The 22,953-nt window shown below is 54.5% G+C and overlaps 2 protein-coding genes and 1 long non-coding RNA gene across 5 annotated transcripts in view; all 3 read right to left on the reverse strand.

Moving 5' to 3' along the window:
• LOC124240614 (caspase recruitment domain-containing protein 19) overlaps positions 1 to 10,452 on the reverse strand; it is a 19,456-nt gene extending 9,004 nt beyond the window's left edge. Inside the window, exons 1-2 of one of the 2 annotated variants that reach the window (XM_046663707.1) lie at positions 10,233 to 10,432; positions 479 to 621 (exon numbers count right to left, since the gene is read on the reverse strand). In XM_046663707.1, coding sequence (XP_046519663.1) covers positions 479 to 621; positions 10,233 to 10,239 — 150 coding nt within the window. In that variant the 5' untranslated portion in view covers positions 10,240 to 10,432. Of the gene's footprint in view, positions 1 to 245; positions 622 to 10,232 lie in introns of both variants that reach the window. The other variant, XM_046663709.1, reaches the window with a different exon arrangement.
• A 2,675-nt stretch (positions 10,453 to 13,127) lies between these two features.
• Positions 13,128 to 16,545, reverse strand: LOC124241170 (uncharacterized). Its single transcript, XR_006889135.1, has 2 exons — positions 15,803 to 16,545; positions 13,128 to 13,235 (listed from the first exon to the last, which is right to left on the reverse strand). It is a non-coding gene; the product is annotated as an uncharacterized LOC124241170 (long non-coding RNA).
• A 335-nt stretch (positions 16,546 to 16,880) lies between these two features.
• LOC124240565 (sushi domain-containing protein 3-like) overlaps positions 16,881 to 22,953 on the reverse strand; it is a 17,210-nt gene continuing 11,137 nt past the window's right edge. The window contains exons 2-6 of one of the 2 annotated variants that reach the window (XM_046663621.1): positions 22,523 to 22,576; positions 21,045 to 21,233; positions 19,218 to 19,365; positions 18,459 to 18,611; positions 16,881 to 17,594 (exon numbers count right to left, since the gene is read on the reverse strand). In XM_046663621.1, coding sequence (XP_046519577.1) covers positions 17,399 to 17,594; positions 18,459 to 18,611; positions 19,218 to 19,365; positions 21,045 to 21,233; positions 22,523 to 22,576 — 740 coding nt within the window. In that variant the 3' untranslated portion in view covers positions 16,881 to 17,398. The remainder of the gene's footprint in view (positions 17,595 to 18,458; positions 18,612 to 19,217; positions 19,366 to 21,044; positions 21,234 to 22,522; positions 22,577 to 22,953) is intronic. The other variant, XM_046663622.1, reaches the window with a different exon arrangement.

Below are 22,953 nucleotides of genomic sequence, written 5' to 3' on the forward strand. Positions count from 1 at the left end.
CCTCTCCCACCCCAGCCCTCCCCCCTGCCCTCCCTCCTCACCTCCCCAATGCCCTCCTCCCTCACCTCTGCCTGCTTCCTCTCCCACCCCAGCCTCCCCCCTGCCCTCCCTCCTCACCTCCCCCATGCCCTCCTCCCTCACCTCTCCCTGCTTCCTCTCCCACCCCAGCCCTCCCCCCTGCCCTCCCTCCTCACCTCCCCTCACTCCCCTCCCTCCTCACCTCTCCCTGCCCTCTCCCTCCTCACCTCCCCCGGCTCCTCCTCCCAGGTTTGTGGCGTGCTGTCATGTGTTGTCTCCTGTGATTCCCCCCAGCACCTCCCGATGACATATGAAGACACTGAGGCTCAGAGAGCTGATGTTCTGGATCCAAGGGCACCCCCAGGAGACAAGCTTCCACCTCCGAGCTGTCCTGCCTCCCGCTCTCTCCAGCCCAGAAAGGAGGGGGCAGGAGAGCAGCCTCTGGCCCACCCCTCGGCACCTTTTCCGCGTCCTTGTTGCTGAGGATCTGGGGGTAGTAGCGGTTCAGCTGGAGGATGATCCTGTCCACCTGCTGCTCACTCAGGCGCCCAGGGCCCGTGAGGAAAGGCGTGTCCTGGACCAGGCGGTCACAGTAGGTCTGCTCTGAAACAGAAGCAGAGAGTGCAGAGGGCATGAGCCAGCGTGGCCTGAAGAGGGAGTGGCGAGTTCCACACACAGGACGTGGCGTTGGCGCAGACCCCTCCCAGCAAGGCATTCCAGCACACGGGAGGCGCACTCACTGCAAACAGCTGGACAACTGCTGACATCCTAGCCCCATGGGCTTGGCACACAGCTCAGAGCCCCGGGACCTCCGGGGCCTCCTGACCCCTCGCCAGAAGATGGGGATGGGGGTGGGGCGGCAAGAATGGTCCAGAGTTCTGAAAAGCAGAGCGGAGCCTCTGGGCTCTCTCTTCTGCACCTGAGAGCTTCCCACAGAAAATAAACTCAGAGAGGCCGAGGGCCGCTGCCCACGGGTCCCCGCAGGGCCCTCTGGAAATAGCCAGGCCTGAGGAAGGGCAAAGGGCAGGCAGGATTGCAGAGGAGTCAAGCTTTGTATATAATTGAAGTTGGTATCAATTCAAATTAGACAGTTATAACTTTAGAACGTTACATGTAATCCTCATGGTAACCACAAGAAATATGTCCACAGAATATACACAAACCCAAATCAAAATGGGGGCCAGCCCAGTGGTGTAGTGGTTAATTTCATGCGCTCCGCTTCAGCGGCCTAGGATTTGTAGGGTCGGATCCCGGGCATGGACCTACACACCACTCATCAAGCCACGCTGTGGCAGTGTCCCACATAAAATAGAGGAAGATGTTAGCTCAGTGACAATCTTCCTCACAAAAAAAAGAAAAGAAAAACGTCTTACCACAGAAAATCAACTAAACACAAAAGCAGTACTAGAAGAAATGAAGGACTTTAGGCTACAAGACGTACAAAAGACAAACAGCACAAAGGCAGCACAGTTAGTCCTCGCCTAAATGTAAATGGAGTCAACTCTCCAACCAGGAGACAAGATCAGCAGAATGGACTTGCGATACTGTGATTTACAATAAGAAACACAGACTTGGTCTTCATCCTACTTCCTGGCACACAGTTTCTAAAACCCTTGGAACTTCCTAAGTGCTAAGAGCCAGGGGAAAGGGTATCTTTTGTTACTCATAACGAGCCCCGAGCCCCATTCAACTTCATCTGAGTGTGTGTTAATGAGGTGACTTCTGCAAAGCCCCTAAATAACCACAGGCTGGGAGCTGGTCACCAGGAACCAACCCCAGGATGGGAGGGGTGGGACTTTCGGCCCTCTGCATCCCCCCACCCCCAGCCTCCCGGGAGGGCAGAGGGGCTGGAGGTTGAATCAATCCCCAATGGCCAATGATTTAACCAGTCACATCTACATAATGAAGACTCCATAAAAACCCAAAAGACGAGGTGGTGCACTTGCGGTCAGTGAACACGTGCAGGTGCTAGGAGGGCAGCCCACCTGGGAGGGGCATGGATACTCTGCGCCCCTTCCCACAGGCATGCCCTGTGCATCTCTTCCAGCTGGATGTTCATCTGTATCCTTTGAAATATCCTTCTAATAAATCGGCAATAGTAAGTAAAGTGTTTCCCTTAGTTCTGGGAGCTGTTCTAGCAGACGACCAAACCTGAGGAAGGGGTGTCATGAGTCAATCAGAAGCTGGCTCAGTTCAGCTGACAACCTGAACCTGTAACTGGCATCTGAACTGGAAGCAGTCCTGTGGGACTGAGCCCTCAGCCTGTGGGACGTAACGCAATCTCTGGATAGACAGTGTCAGACTGAGTTAAATTGTAGGACCCCCAGGTGGTGTCCACGGAGAACTGGAGAATTGCTTGGTGGGGAGGAAAATCACACACTTTGTGACCAGAAGTGTTAGAAGTATGAGTGTGTGTGTGTAGGAGTAGAAGAGAAAAAGAGTTTTTTCCTCTCAGGATTGGAAAAAATAAGACTCAACTATATGGTATCTTCAAAAGACTCACTTTAGATCCGAAGACACAAATAGGCTGAAAGTAAAAGAACGGAGAAAGCTATTCCATGCAAATAGTAACCAAAAGACAGCTTAGTGGCTATAGTCATATGAGAAAGAAGAGATACTAAGTAAAAAACTGTTAAAGAGACAAAGAAGCACATTATATGTTAATAAAAGAGTAAATTCACCAGAAGATATAACAAACACGTGCACCAAATATCAGAGACCCAAGATATATGTAGCAAACACTGGCAAAACCGAAGGGAGGAACAGACAGCCTCACAATAATAGCTGGAAACTTTAATACCCCATTTTCAGTAACAGAACAACCAGACAGCAGATCAGTAAGGAAACAGAGGGTGTGAACAGCCTCACAAACCAACGCTACCTAACAGACACGTACAGAACACTCCACCCGACAGCAGCAGAATATACGTTATCCTCAAGTGCACAGGGAACATTCTCCAGGATAGATCACAAAACAAGTCTGGCCACAAAACAAGTCTTAATAGATTTTAAAAGACTGAAATCATACAAAAGATCTTTTCTGATCACATGGAATAAAGCTAGAAATCAATAACAGAAAGAACACTGGAAAATACACAATTACATGGAAATTAAACAACCAATGGATCAAGGAAGAAATCATGAGGGAAACTAATACCTTGAGACAAATGAAAATAAAAACACAGAATACCAAAACTTAAGGAATGCAGTGAAAGCAGTGTTGAGAGAGAAATTTACAGCTGTAAATGCATTAAAAAAGAAGAAAGATCTCAAACCAGTAACTTAATGTTCCACTTAAGGAACTACAAAAGGGAGAGCAAACTAAACCCAAAGCTGGCAGAAGGGGACATCATGAAGGCCAAAGTGAAGACAGACGCAACAGAAAACAGAAAATCAGAAAACATCAACAAAACCAACAGCTGGTTCTTTGAAAAGATCAACAAAATTGACAAACTGTTAGCTACAGTGACAAAGAAAAAAAGAGAGAAGACTCAAACTACTAACATCAGAAATGAAAGTGGGACCATTACTGCCAATTTTACAGAAATAAAAAGGAGCATAAGAGAATACTATGAACATTGTACGCCAACGAACTAGACAACTTAGATGACCTGGACACAATTCTAAAAACACAAAATCTACCAAAACTGAATCATGAGGAAATAGAAAATCTGAATAGACCTATAACTAGTAAGGAGATTAAATCAGTAATCAAAATTGTCTCAACATATAAAAGCCCAGGACCAGATGGCTTTGCTAGTGAATTCTACCAACACTTAAAGAATTAACACCAATTCTTCTCAAACTCTTCAAAAAAATTGGAAAGGAGGGAACACTTACTTCCTAACTCATTGTTTGAGGCCAGCAGTACCCTGATACCAAAGCCAGACAAGGACACTCTGAGAAAAGAAAACTACAACCAACATTCCTTATGAACATCAATGCAAAAATCCTCCACAAAATATTAGAAAATTGAATACAGCAAAATATTAAAAGGATTATATATCATGACCAAGTGGGATTTATTCATGGACTGCAAGGATGGTTCAACATATGAAAATCCATCAACATAATACACCACGTTAATAGAACAAAGGGGAAACACACGATCATCTCAAGGGATGGAGAAAAAGCATTCGACAAAATTCAACACTATTTCTTGATTAAAGAAAAAAAATTAGGAATAGAAGAAAACTTCCTCAACATGATAAAGGTCATATAATAAAAGCCTACAGAAAATATCATTGTGAATGGTGAAAGACTAAAAGCTTTTCTAAGATCAGACAAGGCTACCCACTCTCACCACTTCTATTTGACACAGTACTGGAAGTTCAACAGATAAATTAGGCAAAAAAAGGAAATAAAAGGCATCCAAATTGAAAGGAAGAAGTAAAATTATCTGTTTGCAGATGACTGACATGATCTTATATATAGAAAATGCCTCAGATTTTAAAAAAACAACTGTTAGAGGGAATTCAGCAAAGTAGCATGATACCAAATCAACACACAAAAATCAGCTGCATTTCGAGCCAGCCCTAACGACCTAATGGTTAAAGTTCGGCACGCTCTGCTTCGGCGGCCTGGGTTTGGTTCCCAGGCGTGGAACCACACCACTCATCTGTCAGTAGCCATGCTGTGGCAGCAGCTCACACAGAACTAGAAGGACTCACAACTAAAATGTACAACTATGTACTGGGGCTTCAGGGAGAAAAAAAACAGAGGAAGATTGGCAACAGATGTTAGCTCAGAGCGAATCTTCCCAAGAAAAAAAAAAAGTGTTCTGGGGCTGGCCTGGTGGCACAGCTGTTCACATGTTCCACTTTGGCAGCCCGGGGTTTGCAAGTTCAGATCCCGGGTATGGACCTATGCACCGCTTGTCAAGCCATGCTGTGGCGGTGTCCCACGTATAAAGTAGAGGAAGATGGGCACAGATGTTAGCTCAGGGCCAGTCTTCCTCAGCAAAAAGAGGAAGATTGGCAGTGGATGTTAGTTCAGGGCTAATCTTCTTCCAAAAAAAAAAGGGTTCTATAGTCAGTCCATTTAAAAAAAAATCAGTTGTATTTCTATACACAAACAATGAACAATCCAAAAAAGAAAATAAGAAAACAATTCCATTTACAATAATGTCAAAAAGAATAAAATATTGGGGCTGGCCCGGTGGCACAGTGGTTAAGTTCGCACATTCCGCTTCAGTGGCCTCGGGTTCAACAGTTCAGATCCCAGGTGCAGAACTACGCACCACTTGTCAAGCCATGCTGTGGCAGGCATCCCACATATAAAGTAGAGGAAGATGGGCACAGACGTTAGCTCAGGGCCAGTCTTCCTCGGCAAAAAGGGGAGGACTGGTGGCAAAGCTAACCTTCCTCAAAAAAAAAAAAGGAATAAAATATCGAGCCGGCCCTGATAGCCTCACAGCTAAAGTTCAGTGCACGCCACTTCGGCAGTCCAGGTTCAGTTCCCCAGCGTGGAGCAACACCACCCATCTGTCAGCAGCCATGCTGTGGCAGTGGCTCACACAGAAGAACCAGAAAGACTTACCACTATATACAAGTATGTACTGGGGCTTTGCAGGGGAAAAAAGGAAAAAAGGAGGAAGATTGGCAACAGACGTTAGCTTAGGGGGAATCTTCCCCTGCAAAAAAAAAAAAAAAGAATAAAATATTTAGGAATAAATATAACCAAGGAAGTGAAAGAGTGGTACAGTGAAAACTACAAAACATTGCTGAAAGAAATTAAAGAAGACCCAAACAAATGGAAAGACGTCCCAAGTTCATGGACTGGAAGGCTTAATATTGCGAAAATGATAATCCTATCAAGGTGATCTACAAATTCAACGTAATCCCTATTCAAACCCCAATTTTTTTTTCTTTTAGCAGAAATAGAAAAACTCATTCTAAAATTCATATGGAATCTCAAGGGACTTTCATAGCAAAAACAATTCTGAAAAGGAAGAACAAAGTTGGAAGACTCACACTTTCTGATTTCAAAACTTACTGCAAAGCTACAGTAATCAAAACAGGGTGGTCCTAATATAAGGACAGACATATCTACCAATGGAACAGTAGAGACAATAAACCCTAGTTTGTGGTTTGTGTTGTTGTTGAGTTGCAGGAGTTCTTTATTCCAGAAATAAACCCTAGTTTGAATGGTAAAAAAAAAAAGAGAGAGAGTCAAAAGAAAACCCATACAATGGGAGAAAATATTTATAAATCATATATCTGATAAGGGATTAATATCCAGAATATATAAGGAACTCCTACACCACAACAAAAAACCCCCAAGCAATCCAATTCAAAAATGGGCAAAGGACTTGAATAGGCATTTCTCTAAAGAAGATATACAAATGACTACTAAGCACATGAAAAGATGCTCAACATCACTAGTCATTAGGGAAATGAAAATCAAACCACAATGAGATCCCACTTCACACTCATTAGTGTGATATATATGGACAACGAGGATGTAGAGACATTGGAACTCTCATGCGCTGCTGGTGGGCACGTAAAACGGCACAGCCACTGTGGAAAACAGTACAGCAGTTCTGGGGAAAGGCAAACAGAGTTACTACATGACCCAGCAATTCCACTTTTCGGTACAGATCCAAAAGAACTGAAAGCAAGGACTGAGATACTTGCATACCCATTTTCATTGCAGCATTAGTCACAATAGTCAAAAGGTAGAAATAACCCAAAAGTCCACGGACAGATGAATGGATAAAACAAACCCGGTATATACACAAAATGGAGTATTACAGAGCCATAAAAAGGAATGAAATATTCAAATACATGGATGAACCTTGGGAACATTATGCTCAGTGAGATAAGTCAAACACAAAAGGACAATGTAGTATGATTCCACTTAGGTAAAATACCTAGCATGGGCACATTCTAGAGGCAGAAAGTAGAATAGTGATTACCAGGAGCTGAGAACAGGGGAGAAAGAGGAGTTACTGTTTAACAGGGGCAGAGTCTCTCTTTCGGATGATGAAAAAGCTCTGGAAATGGATAGCGATGATGGTTTCACAACATCGTGAATGTATTTAATGCCACTGAAATGGTTAAAATGGTAAACTTTATGTTCTGAATATTTTACCACACACACAAAGTGAATGGATAATTAAACTGTGGCTCATCCATACAATGAAACATAATTCAGTGATAAAAAGAAAAGACCTATGAAATCTGAAAAGATAGGTAAGAAACTTACGTGAATATTGCTAAGAGTAAAAGAAGCCAATTCGAAAAGGTTACATACTACGTATGATTCCAACTATACAATATTCCAGAAAACGCAAAACTATGGAGACAGTAAAAGGGTCGGTGGTCGACGCGGGTTAGGGAAGAGGGAGGGATGAATAGGCGGAGTACAAAGGATTTAGGGCAGTGAAACTAATCTATATGATACTGTAATGGTGGATCTAGGACATTATGCACTTTCTAAAACTCACAGAACGTACAGCACGAGGAGTGAACCACACCGTGAACCACGGACTTCAGTTAGTAATAACGCATGCACAGTGGTTCATCAGTCGTAACAAAGGCACCACACCAAGGCAAGACGCTGAGGACAGAGGACACTTGGTGGGGGTGGTATGGGACCCTCTGTGCTATGTGCTCAATTTTCTGTAAACAAAACTGCTCTAAAAGTAAAATCTATTAACTAAAAAGAAATATTATTTGGAAACTCCATTGTTGAATTTTAATGAACAAATGGGGGTCACGTGAAAGCGGATGAATCTGTGGGTCAGTGCTGGGGTGATCTCTTGACATCCAGACTTTCCGCCCCTCTAACTGACACACTTATTAACTGTGCACTTAGCTGCATCATGTCTGTTCCCGGCCAGGCTCACAAGGGCAGGCCAGAGGCTATCCTGTCTAGCGCTGCCTCCCCACCGTGTGCACCTGTGCACAGGGCTGGCACACAGTAGGTGCTCACTAAAGATTTCTGGAATGCATGGGCATAGGCCCAAGGCCCAGGGGCAAGGGCTGTCAGTAGATGGCAGCCAGCACCCTGCAGCAGCTCCTCCGCCCTGAGGGCCACTAGCCAAGCAGGCCCTGCGGGCCTCTGCTGCCCAGCCATGAGTCACCTGGCACAGCGGCATGGCACAACACAGCAGCACGGCGAGGCGGCACTGCCTGGGGGCCAAGGCTCCAGGCTTTGCCACACCCTGTGCTTCCTGTAGTCGCTGTGAGCTGTGTACACAAACCACACCCAGATGGCCACTTGGAGGCATGAAAAAGCACGGAAAAGGAAACCAACCACCTTGGTCCTGGGTCCTGATGAACAGTCTTTGCCGGGTTTTATAGAATAAAGGAAGAGGAACGCTCTGGCACAAAACTCACCAGGCTCTGCCAGCTCCCTTCACGAAGCCCCATCTCCCCGACCTCTTTGCCCAGCTGCACCACAGGCCCCCAACCTGTTATCCTGGCCTGGCACTCAAGGCCCTGTGGGAGCTGGACCATCTGCTCTCACCTGGCCCCCGACGTCCTTGAGCCATGGAGGCTGCACCGTACTGCCTGGGACCCCTGCCAGGGGCCAAGAAGACCTGTTCCTGTGGTTTCCACCTGACTAACTCGTGCTCAGCTTACTGTCCTCCCCTCAAGAGGCCTTCCTAAGTTCCCCTGACCCTGCCCCCCTGCAGTCCAGATGCTTGGGCCTCAGCTTCCCCTGCTGCCCCAGCACCCGCCCCGGCCTTGGCGTGGAGCTGAGACTGCTCACCCCCAGCACACCACACGGCAGGGATGCTTCCAGAGCAACAGGCACAGCTGCGGTGACCCCTCACCGGTGCTGGCCCTGTGCAGACACCATCCCAGCCTCCAGGATGCACTGTGTCCCACACTTGCTCACCCTGCAGCCCACCATGGAAGCCCCAGAACTAGCACGAGGCGGGCCCCTGTCAGCACCCAGGGCCAGTGAGCCAGCAACGCCAAGCATGCAGCCTTGCACGGCTGCCCATCTGACCCCCAAGGCCTGCACTCTCTGGGCCTCAGTTCCGCATCCCGAAAATGAAGGGCCATGAGGGAGGTCTCTAGAGGCCCAGCAGATGGCAGGAGGAAAGGTCATCAGGGGCCGGGCAGGACACAGGTCTAGTCTGGACTCTGCCACTGGGTTTTTGTTTCCTCATCCACACAGAGAGAACATTCCACGTGTCCCCCCATGGCAATTCTGGTTGGGCCGTGCCTGACATAGGGCCGCGCACACAGTAGGTGCTCAGAAACAGCAGCCCCAAATACAAAGGATTCAGAGAGACGACATGGGAGCAGTTGGCAACTGCGGTCTCTTATGGACTAAGCTGGGACGCTGGTGTCCCAGAAGTTATCAGGTTCCAACCCATGAAATCCTACGCGTGCAGGACCCAGGCTGCAACTCCAGTGAGCTGTGGGGAGAGAGAAGAGGGACTTCTGGGGTCTCCCTGACCCCCTGGGCTACCCCTTGGTGAATTCTGCTCCACCAGGCAGAAGAGTGGGGCCCTCAGGAATAAGGCATGGCTTCTGGGAGGCCCCACAATCCCTGACCACCTTGCTATGGGATCTCGTCCGTCATCAGCCCATCACCCTAATGGGGCTTCTCCAACTGAGAAAGGTTCATAGAGCAGGGTCACTCTGCTCGGCTGGGGTCAGGAGGATGACGGGCAGGTCCTCAGTATAGAGAAGGTCTCGGAGGATGGCTGGGCTGGAGACCTCATCCTGGGAAAAGCACAAAGCCTTGGGGAGCCCAGTCTGGGTCCTTGATTCTCCTGGTCTATCGTCCCGGAAGGGTGTGGCCGGGGAGGGAGCACAGAGTCCCAAGGATGCCACACACGGCCCAGGAACACACGGCCTGCTGGGGCGTGGCGTCTACGGCTGAGGATGGAGCTTCTGGATCTCCCGCCAGGAGCCCAGGAGGACCGCAGAGCGCTCCCGGCCCGTTTTCACTTTCACCTCCCACTCTGTCAGGCTGCATGCCCACCCCAGCACCTCTGCACCCACAGATGCCTAGTGGCCCCCGGCCCCCAGAACCCTCGTGGGCCCGACGGCGGCCCCCGCCTACCGCGCGGCCCCAGGCTGGTCGCCGCTCTGCCGTCGTCTCGCCGACAGGGAGGCGGTCGCGGGCAAGGTCACCAGGCCGCCGGCGAGGAGCGGCCCCGGGCGACGTGGGGGCAGCCAGGCCCTGGGGGCCACCGGGCCGCGCGCACGTCCAGGGACAGCAGACACCACCGGCCGGCCCGCACTCACCTGTCATTGCGGTGGCACGGCGCGCCCGGCCGCCGCAGCCCGTCCTCCTGCCGCGGTCCACCTGTCAGTCTGTCCGTCTAGCCACCGCCCGCGGGCCCAGTTACCACCGCCCGCCTTGCTCGGCCCGCCCCATCCCGGAAGGCCCCGCCCCTGGCGCACGCGTCGTCGCCACGAGCAACCCTCCCGGCCCCGCCCGCGCTGAGCCCGCCCCATCCCGGAAGGCCCCGCCCCCGGCGTACGCGACGTCGCCACAGAGCCCCGCCTCCGAAGCTACGGGCCTCCAAGCGCCTCGAGCCTCCCTCCCGCCGGGGTGGGATACCGAGTTCTCAGGAGGCCTTAGCTCCGGCCCTCACGGAATCCCGCCCCCGCCGCCTGGACTTGGTCGCCACCTGAGCTGTAAGCCCTGTCATCCCACTACCGCTCGAGCCCCTCCCCTCCGGCGTCGGCTACGTCGCAACCGCCCCTCGCCCCGCCCCTCGCCCCAGCCCCGCCCCCGGCCCCGACGCCGTCTCCGCGACAGCCAGTGCGCACCTCCCGTTTGGCCCCGCCCACGACGCCACGCCCCACCTTGGCCACGCCCCGTCTTGGCCCCCCCCCGCCCCCGGCGGCCGGGCTGTGGGTCCAGGTGGCCGGGCGCTGCCCGTCACGGTCCGCTGCTCTGCTCGGGGCCGCTGCGCCCCATGCCTGGAATGAGGAAACTGAGGCTCTGAGACAGGAAGTGACTTACCCAAGGACACGCCGGAGGTCAGGCCGTGGAGGGTACGGGGCCAGGCCTGGGGCAAGAGCCGGTGGGCGTACGGTAGCCCAGAGGGATTAGTGACCGGGGCGGTGCCGAGACAGTGACGTTCCCCAACCCGAGGAAGACTCGGACTCAGCGGGTGACTTGAGTGCGGCACTCCCGCATCCGCAAGAGGGGACACCAGCCCGCCGGTGTGACCCCGACTAGGAGGTCGTCTCACTTGCCTGAACCTGAGGGTTCCAATCTGTAAAGTGCGTCACCTCCAGCCGACCTCTCCTCCCTGGAGCCCCCGCCCCCTGCTGTCAGGAAGCCCCCAGCCCCAGACACGCGCGTGCGCACGGTCCCAACGCAGAACGGAGAGCGTGCGAGGAGGGAAGGGGCCTTCTCCGGCAGCCACAGAGTCGGTTTGTGGCGCGTTCCCCCACTCGCCAGCTCTGATCTGAGATGCTGGGACCTGGACTGGGGCTCAAGCTCTGGGTTCACTTTCGGACAGCACAGGAACGCTCCACTCCCCAGGGGCCTGTCAACTTAAAAAGCAAATCTGCCTGTTACTTTATCTCAAAACGAGTTTATTCGGGAATAGCCCAAAGAATTGCAATTCAGGATGTGCATGCTCTGGCAGACCAGAGACAAATCCAGACAAAGCAGGAGAGCTGCCTTTATAGAGGAAAGGGGGGGCAGGGCTGGGCCGTCCTAAAGGAAAGGCCATTGGCGGGGAGTAACAGATCAGGGGGCCAGCGGCTTCTCATTGGCTGGGCTGTTGCCGGGTGGGAAGAGAAGGCTCCCTTCAGCAGGAAAGTAGTAGTACTTCCTGTCCGAGTTGCAAGCCTCTGTCTCTTCCTGTTTGGTGTAATTGACCATGTGTGATAGGGCGTGAGAGCTCCCCTTGCAGGCCTTCCTGACTCCAATTTAGTTGAGGTTCCTTTTATTAATTTCCACAATTGCATACATGTATGTGCGTGTACACATGGGGGCCTTGGGAAGGTGTAACCGGCTGGTAGGCAACTGAAGGTGTCCTTTGTTGTGTTAACGAGGAGACTTTTGGAATGCTCCTAGGTCACCTAAGATGAGGGCTGGTTGCCGCGAGAACCAACCCTATAACTGGAGGGTTGGACGTTTCAGCCCCAACCCCTGACCTCTGGGGAGGCGACAGGGGCTCGGGGGAATTGATCACCAATGGCCAAGGCCTTAATCAAGCATGCCCATGTACTGAGGCCTCCATAAAAACCCCAAAAGGATGGGGCTTGGAGAGCTTCCAGGTTGGTGAACACGTGCAGATTTGGAGACAGTGGTGTGCCTACCTTGGCTTATGCATCTCTTCCATCTGGCTGTTCCTGAGTTATGTCCTTTTACAATAACTTGGTGATCTAGTCAGTAAACTGAGTTCCATTAGCCACTCTAGCAAATTAATTGAACCTGAAGAGAGGGTCTTGGGAACCTCTGATTTATAGCCAGTCGGTCAGAGGCACAGGTGAGAACCTGGACTTGCAACTGGCGTCTAAATTGGGAGGGGGGACAATCTTGTGGACTGAACCCTTAACCTGTGGGATCTGATGCCATCTCTGGGTAGATAGTGTCAGAATTGAGTTGAATTGTAGGACCTCCAGCTGGTGTCTGAGAATACCTTGTTGGATGTGTGGGGAAGCCCCCACTCCACACGTTGGAAACTGGGTGCTCAGAACACAAAAGACCAAGTGAAATGAGCCAGTCACAAAAGGACAAATACCGTAGATTCCACCTATATGACGGACCTAGAGGAGGCAAATTCATAGACAGAAAGTAGCATCATAGGTGCCAGGGGCTGGGGGTGGGAAAAATGGGGAGTTACTGTTTAATGGGGACAGGGTTTCATTTTGGGAAGATGAAAAAGTCCTGGAGATGGATGGTGGTGACGGTTGCACAATGGTATGAATGTACTTAATGCCACTGAACTGTACCCTTCAAAATGGTTAAGATGTTAAATTTTATGTTATGTATATTTTACCACAATTACAATTTTTTTTTTAAAAAAGCAACCCTCTGGTAGCTGTGTGGCAAGTCACTTGGTGGGGGTTGGGGGGCTTGAGAGGAGGCAGTGGGGCTAGGAGGAGACCAGGAGATTCCTGCAGAGATCCAGGTGAGCAGAGGGGAGGCTGGAACCAGAGGGGTGGTTGTGGAGGAGGGAAGATGGGGTGGGTTCCGGATGGATTCTGAGGTTGAGCCAAAAGGACTTGCTGTGGGATGGGATGTGAGGTCCAAGAGAAAGTAGACTCCGGGTTCTTGGCCTGGGGGTGGGGGGAGGGAGGGAGAGTCAGGAGTTCTCTGGCATGCTGAGTTCAGAAGTCTGACACATTTCAGTCTCCACTGCTCAGCCAACAAGGGATTGTTCTGGGCTCAGGCCTTAGGAAGCCCCTCTTCCTGTTTCTTGGGACCCTTACTCTTGAATCCCAGCCACCAGGCAGAAAGGACTCAGGCCACATGTGGTGTTTCCACCAAGAGCCCCAGCTGAAGTCCAGGACAACTAGCGTGAGCTGCCACACATGTGGGTGGAGAGGCCTCTAGAAGATTCCAGCCTGGCCTCTGCTAACTGCAGTCTCAGGGGAGATGCCCTAGCAAGAACCCACAGAACCAGGAGGGAGAGCGACAACATGGCAGCCGCAGTTTTAAGCCAATGAGTTTTGGGGTGACTCACTCTTCAGCAGTGGGAAAGGGACACATAAGTAACCAAATTGTTGAGGAATCCACTCATGAGGCCCAGTTTTTTCCCAACCACTACCCCCAACTGGGATGTTCTGCCTGGTAATGAGGTCCCCTCTGTGACATCTTGGCCTGATTCTGCTCAGCCACTTCTGGGGACAAGAAAAGCATGGCTCCAGTATTTAGGGCTGACCGGTGTTTCTCTGATGACTTAGCTGTCAAAGCAACTGAAAACCACGGGCCTCGCCAGCACCATCTGTGAAAGAGCTGACACAGGCCTCAGAGGACGTGGGTGACGAGAAGGATGGCATGAGACATGAGCTGTCCCCTCTCCTCTCGCACATGGGGGTCACCCTCCTGGCCTGTGAGGTTGGTCTGGTTGACATGTCATGCACACAAGTGAGGAGCGTCCCCACCAGGCCAGACCACTGCATCCCTGGTACAGGACACTCAGCGCCCCTCCCCTTCCTGGAGACTGAGGATTGCTCTGGACCCACAGTGTGAGCAACGAATAGACGAGGCTGTTGGAGACCCTGCGACTTGGGGGGTTCTTATAGACTGAATGTGTCCCCCCAAAATCCATGTATTGAAGCCCTACCCGCTGTGTGGCCTTTGGAGATGGGTGTCTAAGGGAGTAAGGAGGTGAAATGAGGCGTGAGGGTGGGCCCTGATCCCACGGCATTAGTGTCCTCATAAGGAGACAGCACACTCAGGCTTGCCACCCTCTCTGCACGCACACTGAGAAAAGGCCCGCAAGGCACAGTGAGGTGGTAGCCACCTGCAAGCCAGGGCGAGAGCCGGCACCACAAACCAAATCGGCCAGCACCTGGATCTCAGACTCCCAGCCTCAAGAACTGTGGGATATAAGTCTCTGCTGTTTGGGCTGCCCAGCCTGAGCTGACGGAGACAGGGGTCGTGTGTTTCCGCAGCATAACCCGGCCTTGCTGGATGCTGTGAGGACAACAGCAGGGGTGAACCTGAGTGGGAGGGAGCCGTGTGGCCGGCAAGGGAACAGCAGGTGCTAGGACCCCTGGTGGGAGTGAGCTTGGGGTTTTGAGAAACAGCAAGAAAAGCTTTACTCTTCTCTCTTCCCAGTACGAGTTGGAACTGATTTTAGAGGGGATCCAGGCCCAGGTCCCCTCCCTCCCCCTCTAGGGCTGGGTGAAGCCCCTCTGCTCTGAAATGCCTGTGGGAGGTCACAGCTCTCTCCTCCCTGCTTGGCCGGGATGGCTCCCATTCCAGCTGAGCTCCCCGGACCGCAGCACAGATAGACCGGGGTGCAGCAGGATACACTGCCGAGGCCTCCCGCCCCCAGCTCTCCTGGGAGACGGCTCTGCTATCCAGGCTGCACCCTCTCCAGCTGGGCACCATGTCCTTTCCCTCCTGCCCCTCTGCCCTGCAGCCCCCTCACGGCCGTCTGGACACCCACCTCTGTAACTCTCAGCTGCAGGGAGCTGGAGTGGGTGGGGCTGCCCACCCTTCACCACCTCCCCCCAACCCTCCTGTCCTCTGCTCCAGTAGCCCAGGGTCAGGCACCAGGGATAAAACCCACCTCCCTTTGCAAGCCTTCGTGACAAGCCTGTCATCACCTCATCTGGACAAGGGCTAGGAGTTGAGAGTGCCTGGGGGGGCTAGAGCGTAGCCAAGAACTGCGAGCCTTTTCCTGTCAGCACCAACCGCTGCAGAGCTGCTGAGGCCCTGGAAGGAGCCAGCAGAGCCTGACAGCATCAGTGTGCATTGATGTCACCCTCCGCAGGATCAGGGCGGCAGACCCCGCCAGCCCCCACAGCTGAGCCCACAGGACCCTCAGAGGCACCTGGCAAGGGGCACCACTTGCCACTCCTGAAAAAGCTGGGGGGAGCCTGAGTCCGCTGTGACCCAGCATGTGAACTCCCTGCTGCTCTGGCTGGGGCTGGGTCTGAGCTTGCCCACCCCGGTCCCACTGCATCCCCCAAGGAGCACGAGGTGAAAACCTCCGTGTGCCAAAGCAAGCACCACACACACCCTCGGGCCTCACGACCCCACTCCAGAACCCACGCTGTCGAACAGCATCCCAGAACAGAAAAAGGTAACAGCCGAAAACGTGGAACCACCCACGCGTCCCTCAGTGGGGGCTTCCCATGCAAATCACGGGACAGGCGACTGCTCTGCATACCCTGTATCAGGACGTGTTTGTAAGTGAGGGGAAAACATGACAGAGGTGGCTTCAGGGGGCAGCACAGGCTCCTTCAGGACGGCTAGCTCTTCTTCACCAGGCTCCCCTCCTCGCAGCCCCAATGTGGCTGCGGGGCGTCCAGGCAGGAAGCAGGGAAAGTCAGAGGGCAGACCTCAGCGATGATCCTCAGTGGCCAGACAGGTCGCACCCCAAAATCGCACCCCAAATCGCAGGGAGCTGGAGGGAGGACTGACGTGGGCTCCGCTGGTGAGGGAGACACAGAGGGTGCGGCCTGGAGGCTGCCCTCAGCCATGCGGACGAGGTGGATGTGGCTCCAGAACAGCCCCGAGACCGTTTTAGACGCAGCACACAAGCTGCGCGCCGGCAGGTGCAGACGTCTAGAGCGTACCCGCTGGGCGTCCACACGGGCGCCGGCGGTGGGGGGGGCGGGGGGGGAGGCTGAGAACACACGGGCGCTGGCGGGGGTCGCGGGCACAGGGACATGGGGACACAGGGGCGCCGGCGGTGGGGCACCGCGGGGACACAGGGACATGGGGACACAGGGGCGCCGGTGGTGGGGCACCGCGGGGACACGGGGACACAGGGGCGCCCGCGGGGGATGGGGTCGCGGGCACACGGCGTCCCGCCCGGGCTCCCGCCAGCGCTCCCTCGCGGAGCGGAGCTGGGGAAAGAGACTGGCCGCTTTCCATCTTCCTGCGTCCACCAGGGGCCGGGTCGGGGCTGTGGCGGCCGTGGAGGGGCCTCCATGCCTGGCGCCCCCGGGAGCCGCGCCCGGCTGCCTGCCCTCGTCGAGCGGGACCCGGCGGCGGGGCCCCAGCGCGTAGTCCATGTGGGGCTCCAGCTGCCGGGCGCGAGGCGGCCCCGCCCACGCGGTCCCCGCGGCAGCAGCGTGCGAGCGGCGCCGGGGTGACCCAGGGCCAGCCGGCAGCTGCGCGGGCGCCACGCGGGGCCCAGGAGACCCGCCCAGCCGGCTGGGCACGGAGGTCACACCGGACTCCAGTTCACGCCGCTCCCTATGCTTGAGGTTTGCTTTCTCAGGGATTAAAAATAGAGATGGTGATTTTTACCTTTGTATTTTTCAGGATTAGAAAAATTACTGCGTATGTCACACCCCTTACCACAACTTCCAGAGAGAGGGTGCGGCACCCCGCTGGGTCCCTGCGCACAGGCAGCAGCCCCGGGAGGGCGGGCCGGGGAGGGGGCGAGGCGGCAGCTGCGACCGCTGCGGAGGAGTTGGTGGCCTTCCCCCTCGCTATGCAAAACTAGATGCGCTTAAAACGTCCCCAGCATCTGGAAAGGAGCCTGGGCAGAGGGAGGGCAGCGGTTCTGTGACCCTCACCGGCTTCAAGCCTGCCTATAAAAACTGCTACAGCTGGGCTCCCTCGGGACAGGGCATCCCAGCCGGGGTCCCAGCTCGGCACCCGGTGGGATCCCTAAACCCGGAAGCTGCTTTCACTGACCCATCTGGAGCTGGAGACATGTCGAGATGCAGGCAGCAGGCTGGTGGGGCTGGTGGGGCTGGTGGGGCTGGTGTGGCCCTCCATTGTGCAGGGCAAGCTCCGGCCTCGGCTTCAGTCACCCTGGGATGTAGGTGGCGGGCTGTCTGGGCATCCTTGAGGTGGGCCTGGAGGCAGGCAGCCTCTGCCCTGGGTACACCGTGTGCACCATCACCTGGGTGTAGGGTGAGTCAGCGGGGCCACTGGGGGCCCAGGGGTCCTTGTCCACGCCACAGGCCACGCCGGCCAGCTCTCTGGTGCCCTCACTGATGTCTCTGCAGAGAGAGGAGGTGTGAGCTGGGGGAAGAACAAGGACCCTGTTTAACCCCAACTCCATCCCGTGCTGAGCACCCAGGCCCCAGCCTTCACTGGGCCTGGGCAGATAGCTGACCCGAGGCTGGGGAGCCTGCTTCTCCCGCTGGAGCTGCCCTGAGCCTGAAGAGGCCCTTTCCCCACACGAGGAGGTGGTCCAAGGAGCAGCATGCCTGCCTTGCAAGGGTGGGAAGGGCCTCCTGGAGCTGTGCTGGGGAAGGGCTTCTTCAGAGGGTAGGCAAACCAAGGGCCAGGCTGCCCGGCCGGCCAGGATGCCCAGGCAGAGAAGGGACAAGGCCAGGCACGTCCTTGGCATACTTCTGCTCCGGCTGGGCGGTCCTCTGCAGTCTGGGGCCAGACCACCCCCTTCTACCCCCTTCAGTTCCCTGTGGCCCCCGAACCCTCCAAACACACACCAACCCATTCTCCAGGCTGTTCAGACGCTGGTCCCACCCCATCCACCTAGTCTCTGCTCCCAAAGGCCAGAGGGAGGGGGAAGGAGAGGTGCAGACCCACGCCCTGGAGCCCTGGCCAGTCCTGGCGAAGGGAGTACTCCTGTGCAGAAGCTTCGCCTTCTCTGCAGGGTTGAATTCTCAAGACAGGGCATGGGTGGGGTCAGCGCCAGGCGCTGGGGTGTGGGGTCTGGACCAGGGCCAGAAGGACAACCAGCCCCCATCTTAGGGATGGTGGCTGAGGTCCCAGTGAGCCTGGACAGCACGTGGGGCGGTGGCACCCCCGGGTCCTGGTTCTCAGGCCCGGTGTCCTGACCGAGCCAGGGTGGCCCTCGCCCCCGCCCCCCTCCCCCCTGCCTCCAGGCCCATGCCCACGTGGTGAAGCTGTGGTTGTCGTGCGCCTGGCCATGCCGGCTCCCCAGCTCCCCGCCACCACCGCTGTTGTTTCTCAGGCCCTTGAGACCGAGGTAGGCGGGCTGCACGGTCTCCAAGTCCCCCTCTCTCAGCTGGAGCCACAGCTGGGCCGCCCTGGGGAGAGACGGGTAAGACGGTCAGGGGCCTGTCTCCAGGACATGGCCGCGGCCCCTGCAAGGCCGGCTGCCCGTAATTTAGGGCCATACAGTCCCTGTCACAACTACACCGCTCTGCCGCCATGGGGCGGGGCGATCAGTCAGTGCCAGGACAGTCTGCTTACAGAGACGGACGGGGAAGGTCTGGCGATGGACGTGCCAATGGTGGCACAGCACCGCGAGGGTAACTGATGCCCCCGGAATGTACACAAAGGTGGTCAAAAGGTAACTTTTGTGTTATAAATATTTTGCCACAATTAAAAGTTACAAAGAAAGGATACATTTCAGTGAAAAAGAAGTGGAACGTGGGCCAGACCCGGCCTGAGGGCTGCAGTCGACCCGCTGGCCGGCTCGCATGCCCCACTGCAGGGCGCAGGCTGCACAGTGGACAGGCGGCAGGATGGCACAAGCCACGTCCCCACGTCCCGGCTCAGCGAAGGCCACGTGCCCATGTGCCCTCCAGGCCACAGTTCCCCATGAGCAGCAAGATGCCAAGTCCCCGGAAGCCCCACTCCATGCGTCCCCAATGCCCTCGGGAGGCCCAGAGCGGCCCAGGCTGCTGCACCTGTCTGAGCGCCGCTGCTCACTCCTCTTCACGCACTTCAGGAGGCAGCAAGTGAGGAAGGCCATGGACATGAGCAGGATGATGGCACTGCTGACGATGGAGGCAATCACAGCCACCCTGAAGCCGAAGGTCTCGGAGGGAGGCACGGCTGTGAGGGAGACATGACCAGCTCCTGGGAGCAGCTCACCCAGACCTGCTGGGCCCAGCGGTGGACAGGCCCAGCCCACCCTCAGCGAGCCCCATCCCGTAGGGGAGGCAGGGAGGCACGGGTGGCTAAGGTGAAGGTCTGTGCAAACTGTTGCAGGGGTGGAGCTGTCAGGGAAGACTGCCCCCAAAGGAGGGGTGTCTGAGCAGGGTTTTGGAGGGTGTGCCACCACTTCATGGTGGCACAATGGGAGAAGCTCTGACACGGAGTTCAGTGATGGCCCCCCTGGTTCCCACCCACTTTGGCCTGGGGCTCTGAGACCAGATGACAGAAGATGGCCCATGGTCTGTTGTCACAATGCTCTAAGCTGGCAAAACCCTTCAGGGGCCTACATGTCTTCTCAGGTCACTTTCCAGGAAGGCACGAAGGCAAGTACAATGCCCATGTTTGGGGTTAAAGGGCCTTCACCACATATCAACCATGTGACATCAGCCATGCACCAAGAAGTGGTTCTATCAGCTTCTAAAGGACATTCTGGAAAAACAAGGCCTGGGATCCTGATTTGAGCAACGCTGCATACTCTCCCCCGTGCCGGACGGCTCACATCCCCCGGTGCCCCGTCCCCTGCCCTGGCTGGACACCAGCCATTCAGAATGAAGACTACATCTCCCAGCCTCCCTTAAAGCTGCCTGTGGTCATATGACTACTATGTTCTGTCCAGTGGTGGACAAGGGGAAGGGGAGTGGGACAACGTCTGAAAGGCTTCCTTGCCCTGACCCTCACCCAGAATTACTGCCTAGGACACAGTTGCTGCCATCCTGGATCACGCAGTTGAGGTCATGCCCAACAGAGCCACAACACAGAAGGGGCCTGGGTTCCCACAATGGGACCAGCCATCCGAGCCATGTGAGCCTAGGACTGCCCACCTGAGGGCCAAGGGCAAGAGAAAGCTCCTTCTCGGCCAAACCCTGTTATCTTGGGTTTTATGTCTCTCGGAATGGAATCCTGATGGACACCATCTTTCTCAGAGACTCACCCAACACGTGAGTGTTTTAAAGCCTCTGAGAAGTCCTGTAGCCTATTAACCCAGCCTTTTCCAAACTGTTTTGACTACAGAGCCATTTGTAGTGCACAACACAGATTAACACAATACACATGGCCTCAACTTGGAAAACACTATGCTGGGTATTATCCTTTAACACCCCATACAACAGACATGAGAAAACCATCTCTTCCCCTGACTGAGGCCCCAGGGTGGGCACATCCTGGCCCTTAGTGTCCCCAGTTCTAGAATTCTTGGCACATGGAATATCCTATTAATTTGCCATATGCACGCAAGAAAGAATGAATGAACACATGAGTGTACCTTCCCACCCCGCAGGTGACAAAGTGCTAGCTCAGAGAGCACAAGTCACCTCTCAGAGGTGACAGGCCCTGTCAGTGGCAGAGCTGGGGTTCTGGCCACCTGCTAGGATGTAAGTCCACACTGCAGACATGGAGCCCTGAGGGCCACCAGCCACTGTCCGGCCATCAGCCCCAGAATCAGGACCCTACACAGCTGCCCAGCTAGGACTGGCCACGCGCCACGCCTCCACCATGGACACCCATGCTGTCCATGTGACAGAATTGGCAGCCCCAGGGCAGCTGCTGAGCTGGGGGCGGCTCAGGGGAACGGGTCTCACCCTTGCACACAGGGGTCCCTGAAGACCACTCAGCAATGCTCCCCTTCCAGGTACAGGTGAGGAGGCCGGACCCCACCATCTGGTGGCCTGAGGGGCAGTGGAACACGATGACAGTCCCCACAGAAGCGCCATCACCACGAAGGAGCTGGAGCGTGCCCCGCGGGGGCGGCTGCACTTGTGCGCACGTGCCTAGGGAGGGAGAGAGGAGAGACGGCTGAGGATCCCACCTGGAGGGCAGTGGCTGGGCTGCAGCCCCCAGCTGGGGTGGGCGCCAGTGCCCCAACCGCCACATGTTGCTCTGGAGAAGGTCACAAGGCCACCCAGACCACCGGGGAGTGGCGTGCTATCCGCATGGCCGGTGTCCTGGGGACAAACATGGAGCTCATCCCTACATTAAGTGAACTCCGGATGCTCTGAAGACCATGGTACTGAAAAAGAAACATGCATCACAAGACAACCAAAGCAAATACACAGCCACCATGCCAGCACAGCCCCAAAGGCAGGACCGAGAAAAACGAGGGGGACAGACAGGCGTGATTCGTGAAAGGTCAAAGCAACACTTGTTGTTACTCCTTGATAACTGAGAAGCATCAACTCAGATGAAAAATGAAGAACAGACATTTGGAAGACAGAGGACAAAGGTCCTGCACCCTGAATTTAGAGAGACCTTACACAGCAGGAAAAGTCGAACATCCAAATAAAACAATCACAAAAAGAGACACACAAGCAATTCACAAAAGAGATGCAAGTGGCCAACAGACGTGAACGGATGCTTGCCCCACAGGATTGAAGAAATGCTAAATCCAGCCAGTGCGAGTCTTCCCCTCGTCAACAGGGCAACGAATAAAAGAAAAAGACAATGAGCGGAGTCAGCAAGGGCAACAGCCACTCCTCCAAATCTTTCTGGACCGAGTTGGTAAAATATCTTGAGAGCCTTATGCTGTGTGTGCATCTGCGAGTCTAGCCAGAGGAGGTGATGCCGAATCTGCTGCCAGGATTTCTACGGCCTCAGAGCCGTACAGATGGTGAGAAGCGGGAACCACCTATGAGCCCAGCTGTGGGGCAGGTGCATTAATGAAGGTGCATCTGACCATGAGTGCCAGCAAGAGTGTCCTACAGGTTACAACATGTCCCTGTGTAAGGACACAGAGAGACGCTCCAGATGAGGTGGCAATCAAGCGTTTTTGTAAGATATTAACAACAGCAACCGGCACTTCTATGAACTGACTGTGCACTGGACACTGTTCCACATGCTTCACCCACACTAACTCATCTGTCCATACGGCACCTTCCGAGGAAGAACCCCATTCTCCCCACTTGAGAGGCAAGCAAACTGAGGCACAGAGTGAGGGAGCCATTTCCCAAGATCACACAGCTCCTATGTTGCAGAGCCAAGATTCGGAACCAGGAAAGGTGGCTCCTACCTTCTCAACACACACATGCAGGCATGCATGCACGCACATGCAGACATCACGTACTCTTTGTCTGGATTCCCTTGCTTAGCATGATGCAGGAGAGAGGCGCTGGGCTGCCTGCAGTGTGAAAATGAATAAAAGAAACCTTAATGAAGCTGTCCTAAGGGAGGCCTACAGGGAGGACTCTTACCCATCACACATTGTCAATTACACCAACCAGGAAGAGACCTAGGCTTGCATCTCGGACAGGAAGTACAACTACTTTACTACAAAAGGAAGACTTCTCTCCCCACCCAGCAACAGCCCAGCCAATCAGAAACGCACAGCTCAGCCAATGAGAAACACACAGCTCAGCCAATATGAGAAACGCTGCAGCCCAGCCAATGAGAAACACACAGTTCAGCCAATGAGAAATCCTACAGCCCAGCCAATGAGAAACACACAGCTCAGCCAATGAGAAATCCCACAGCCCAGCCAATGAGAAACGCTGCAGC

This window comes from Equus quagga, chromosome 6 (assembly GCF_021613505.1).
Source record: "Equus quagga isolate Etosha38 chromosome 6, UCLA_HA_Equagga_1.0, whole genome shotgun sequence".
NCBI lineage: Eukaryota > Metazoa > Chordata > Mammalia > Perissodactyla > Equidae > Equus > Equus quagga.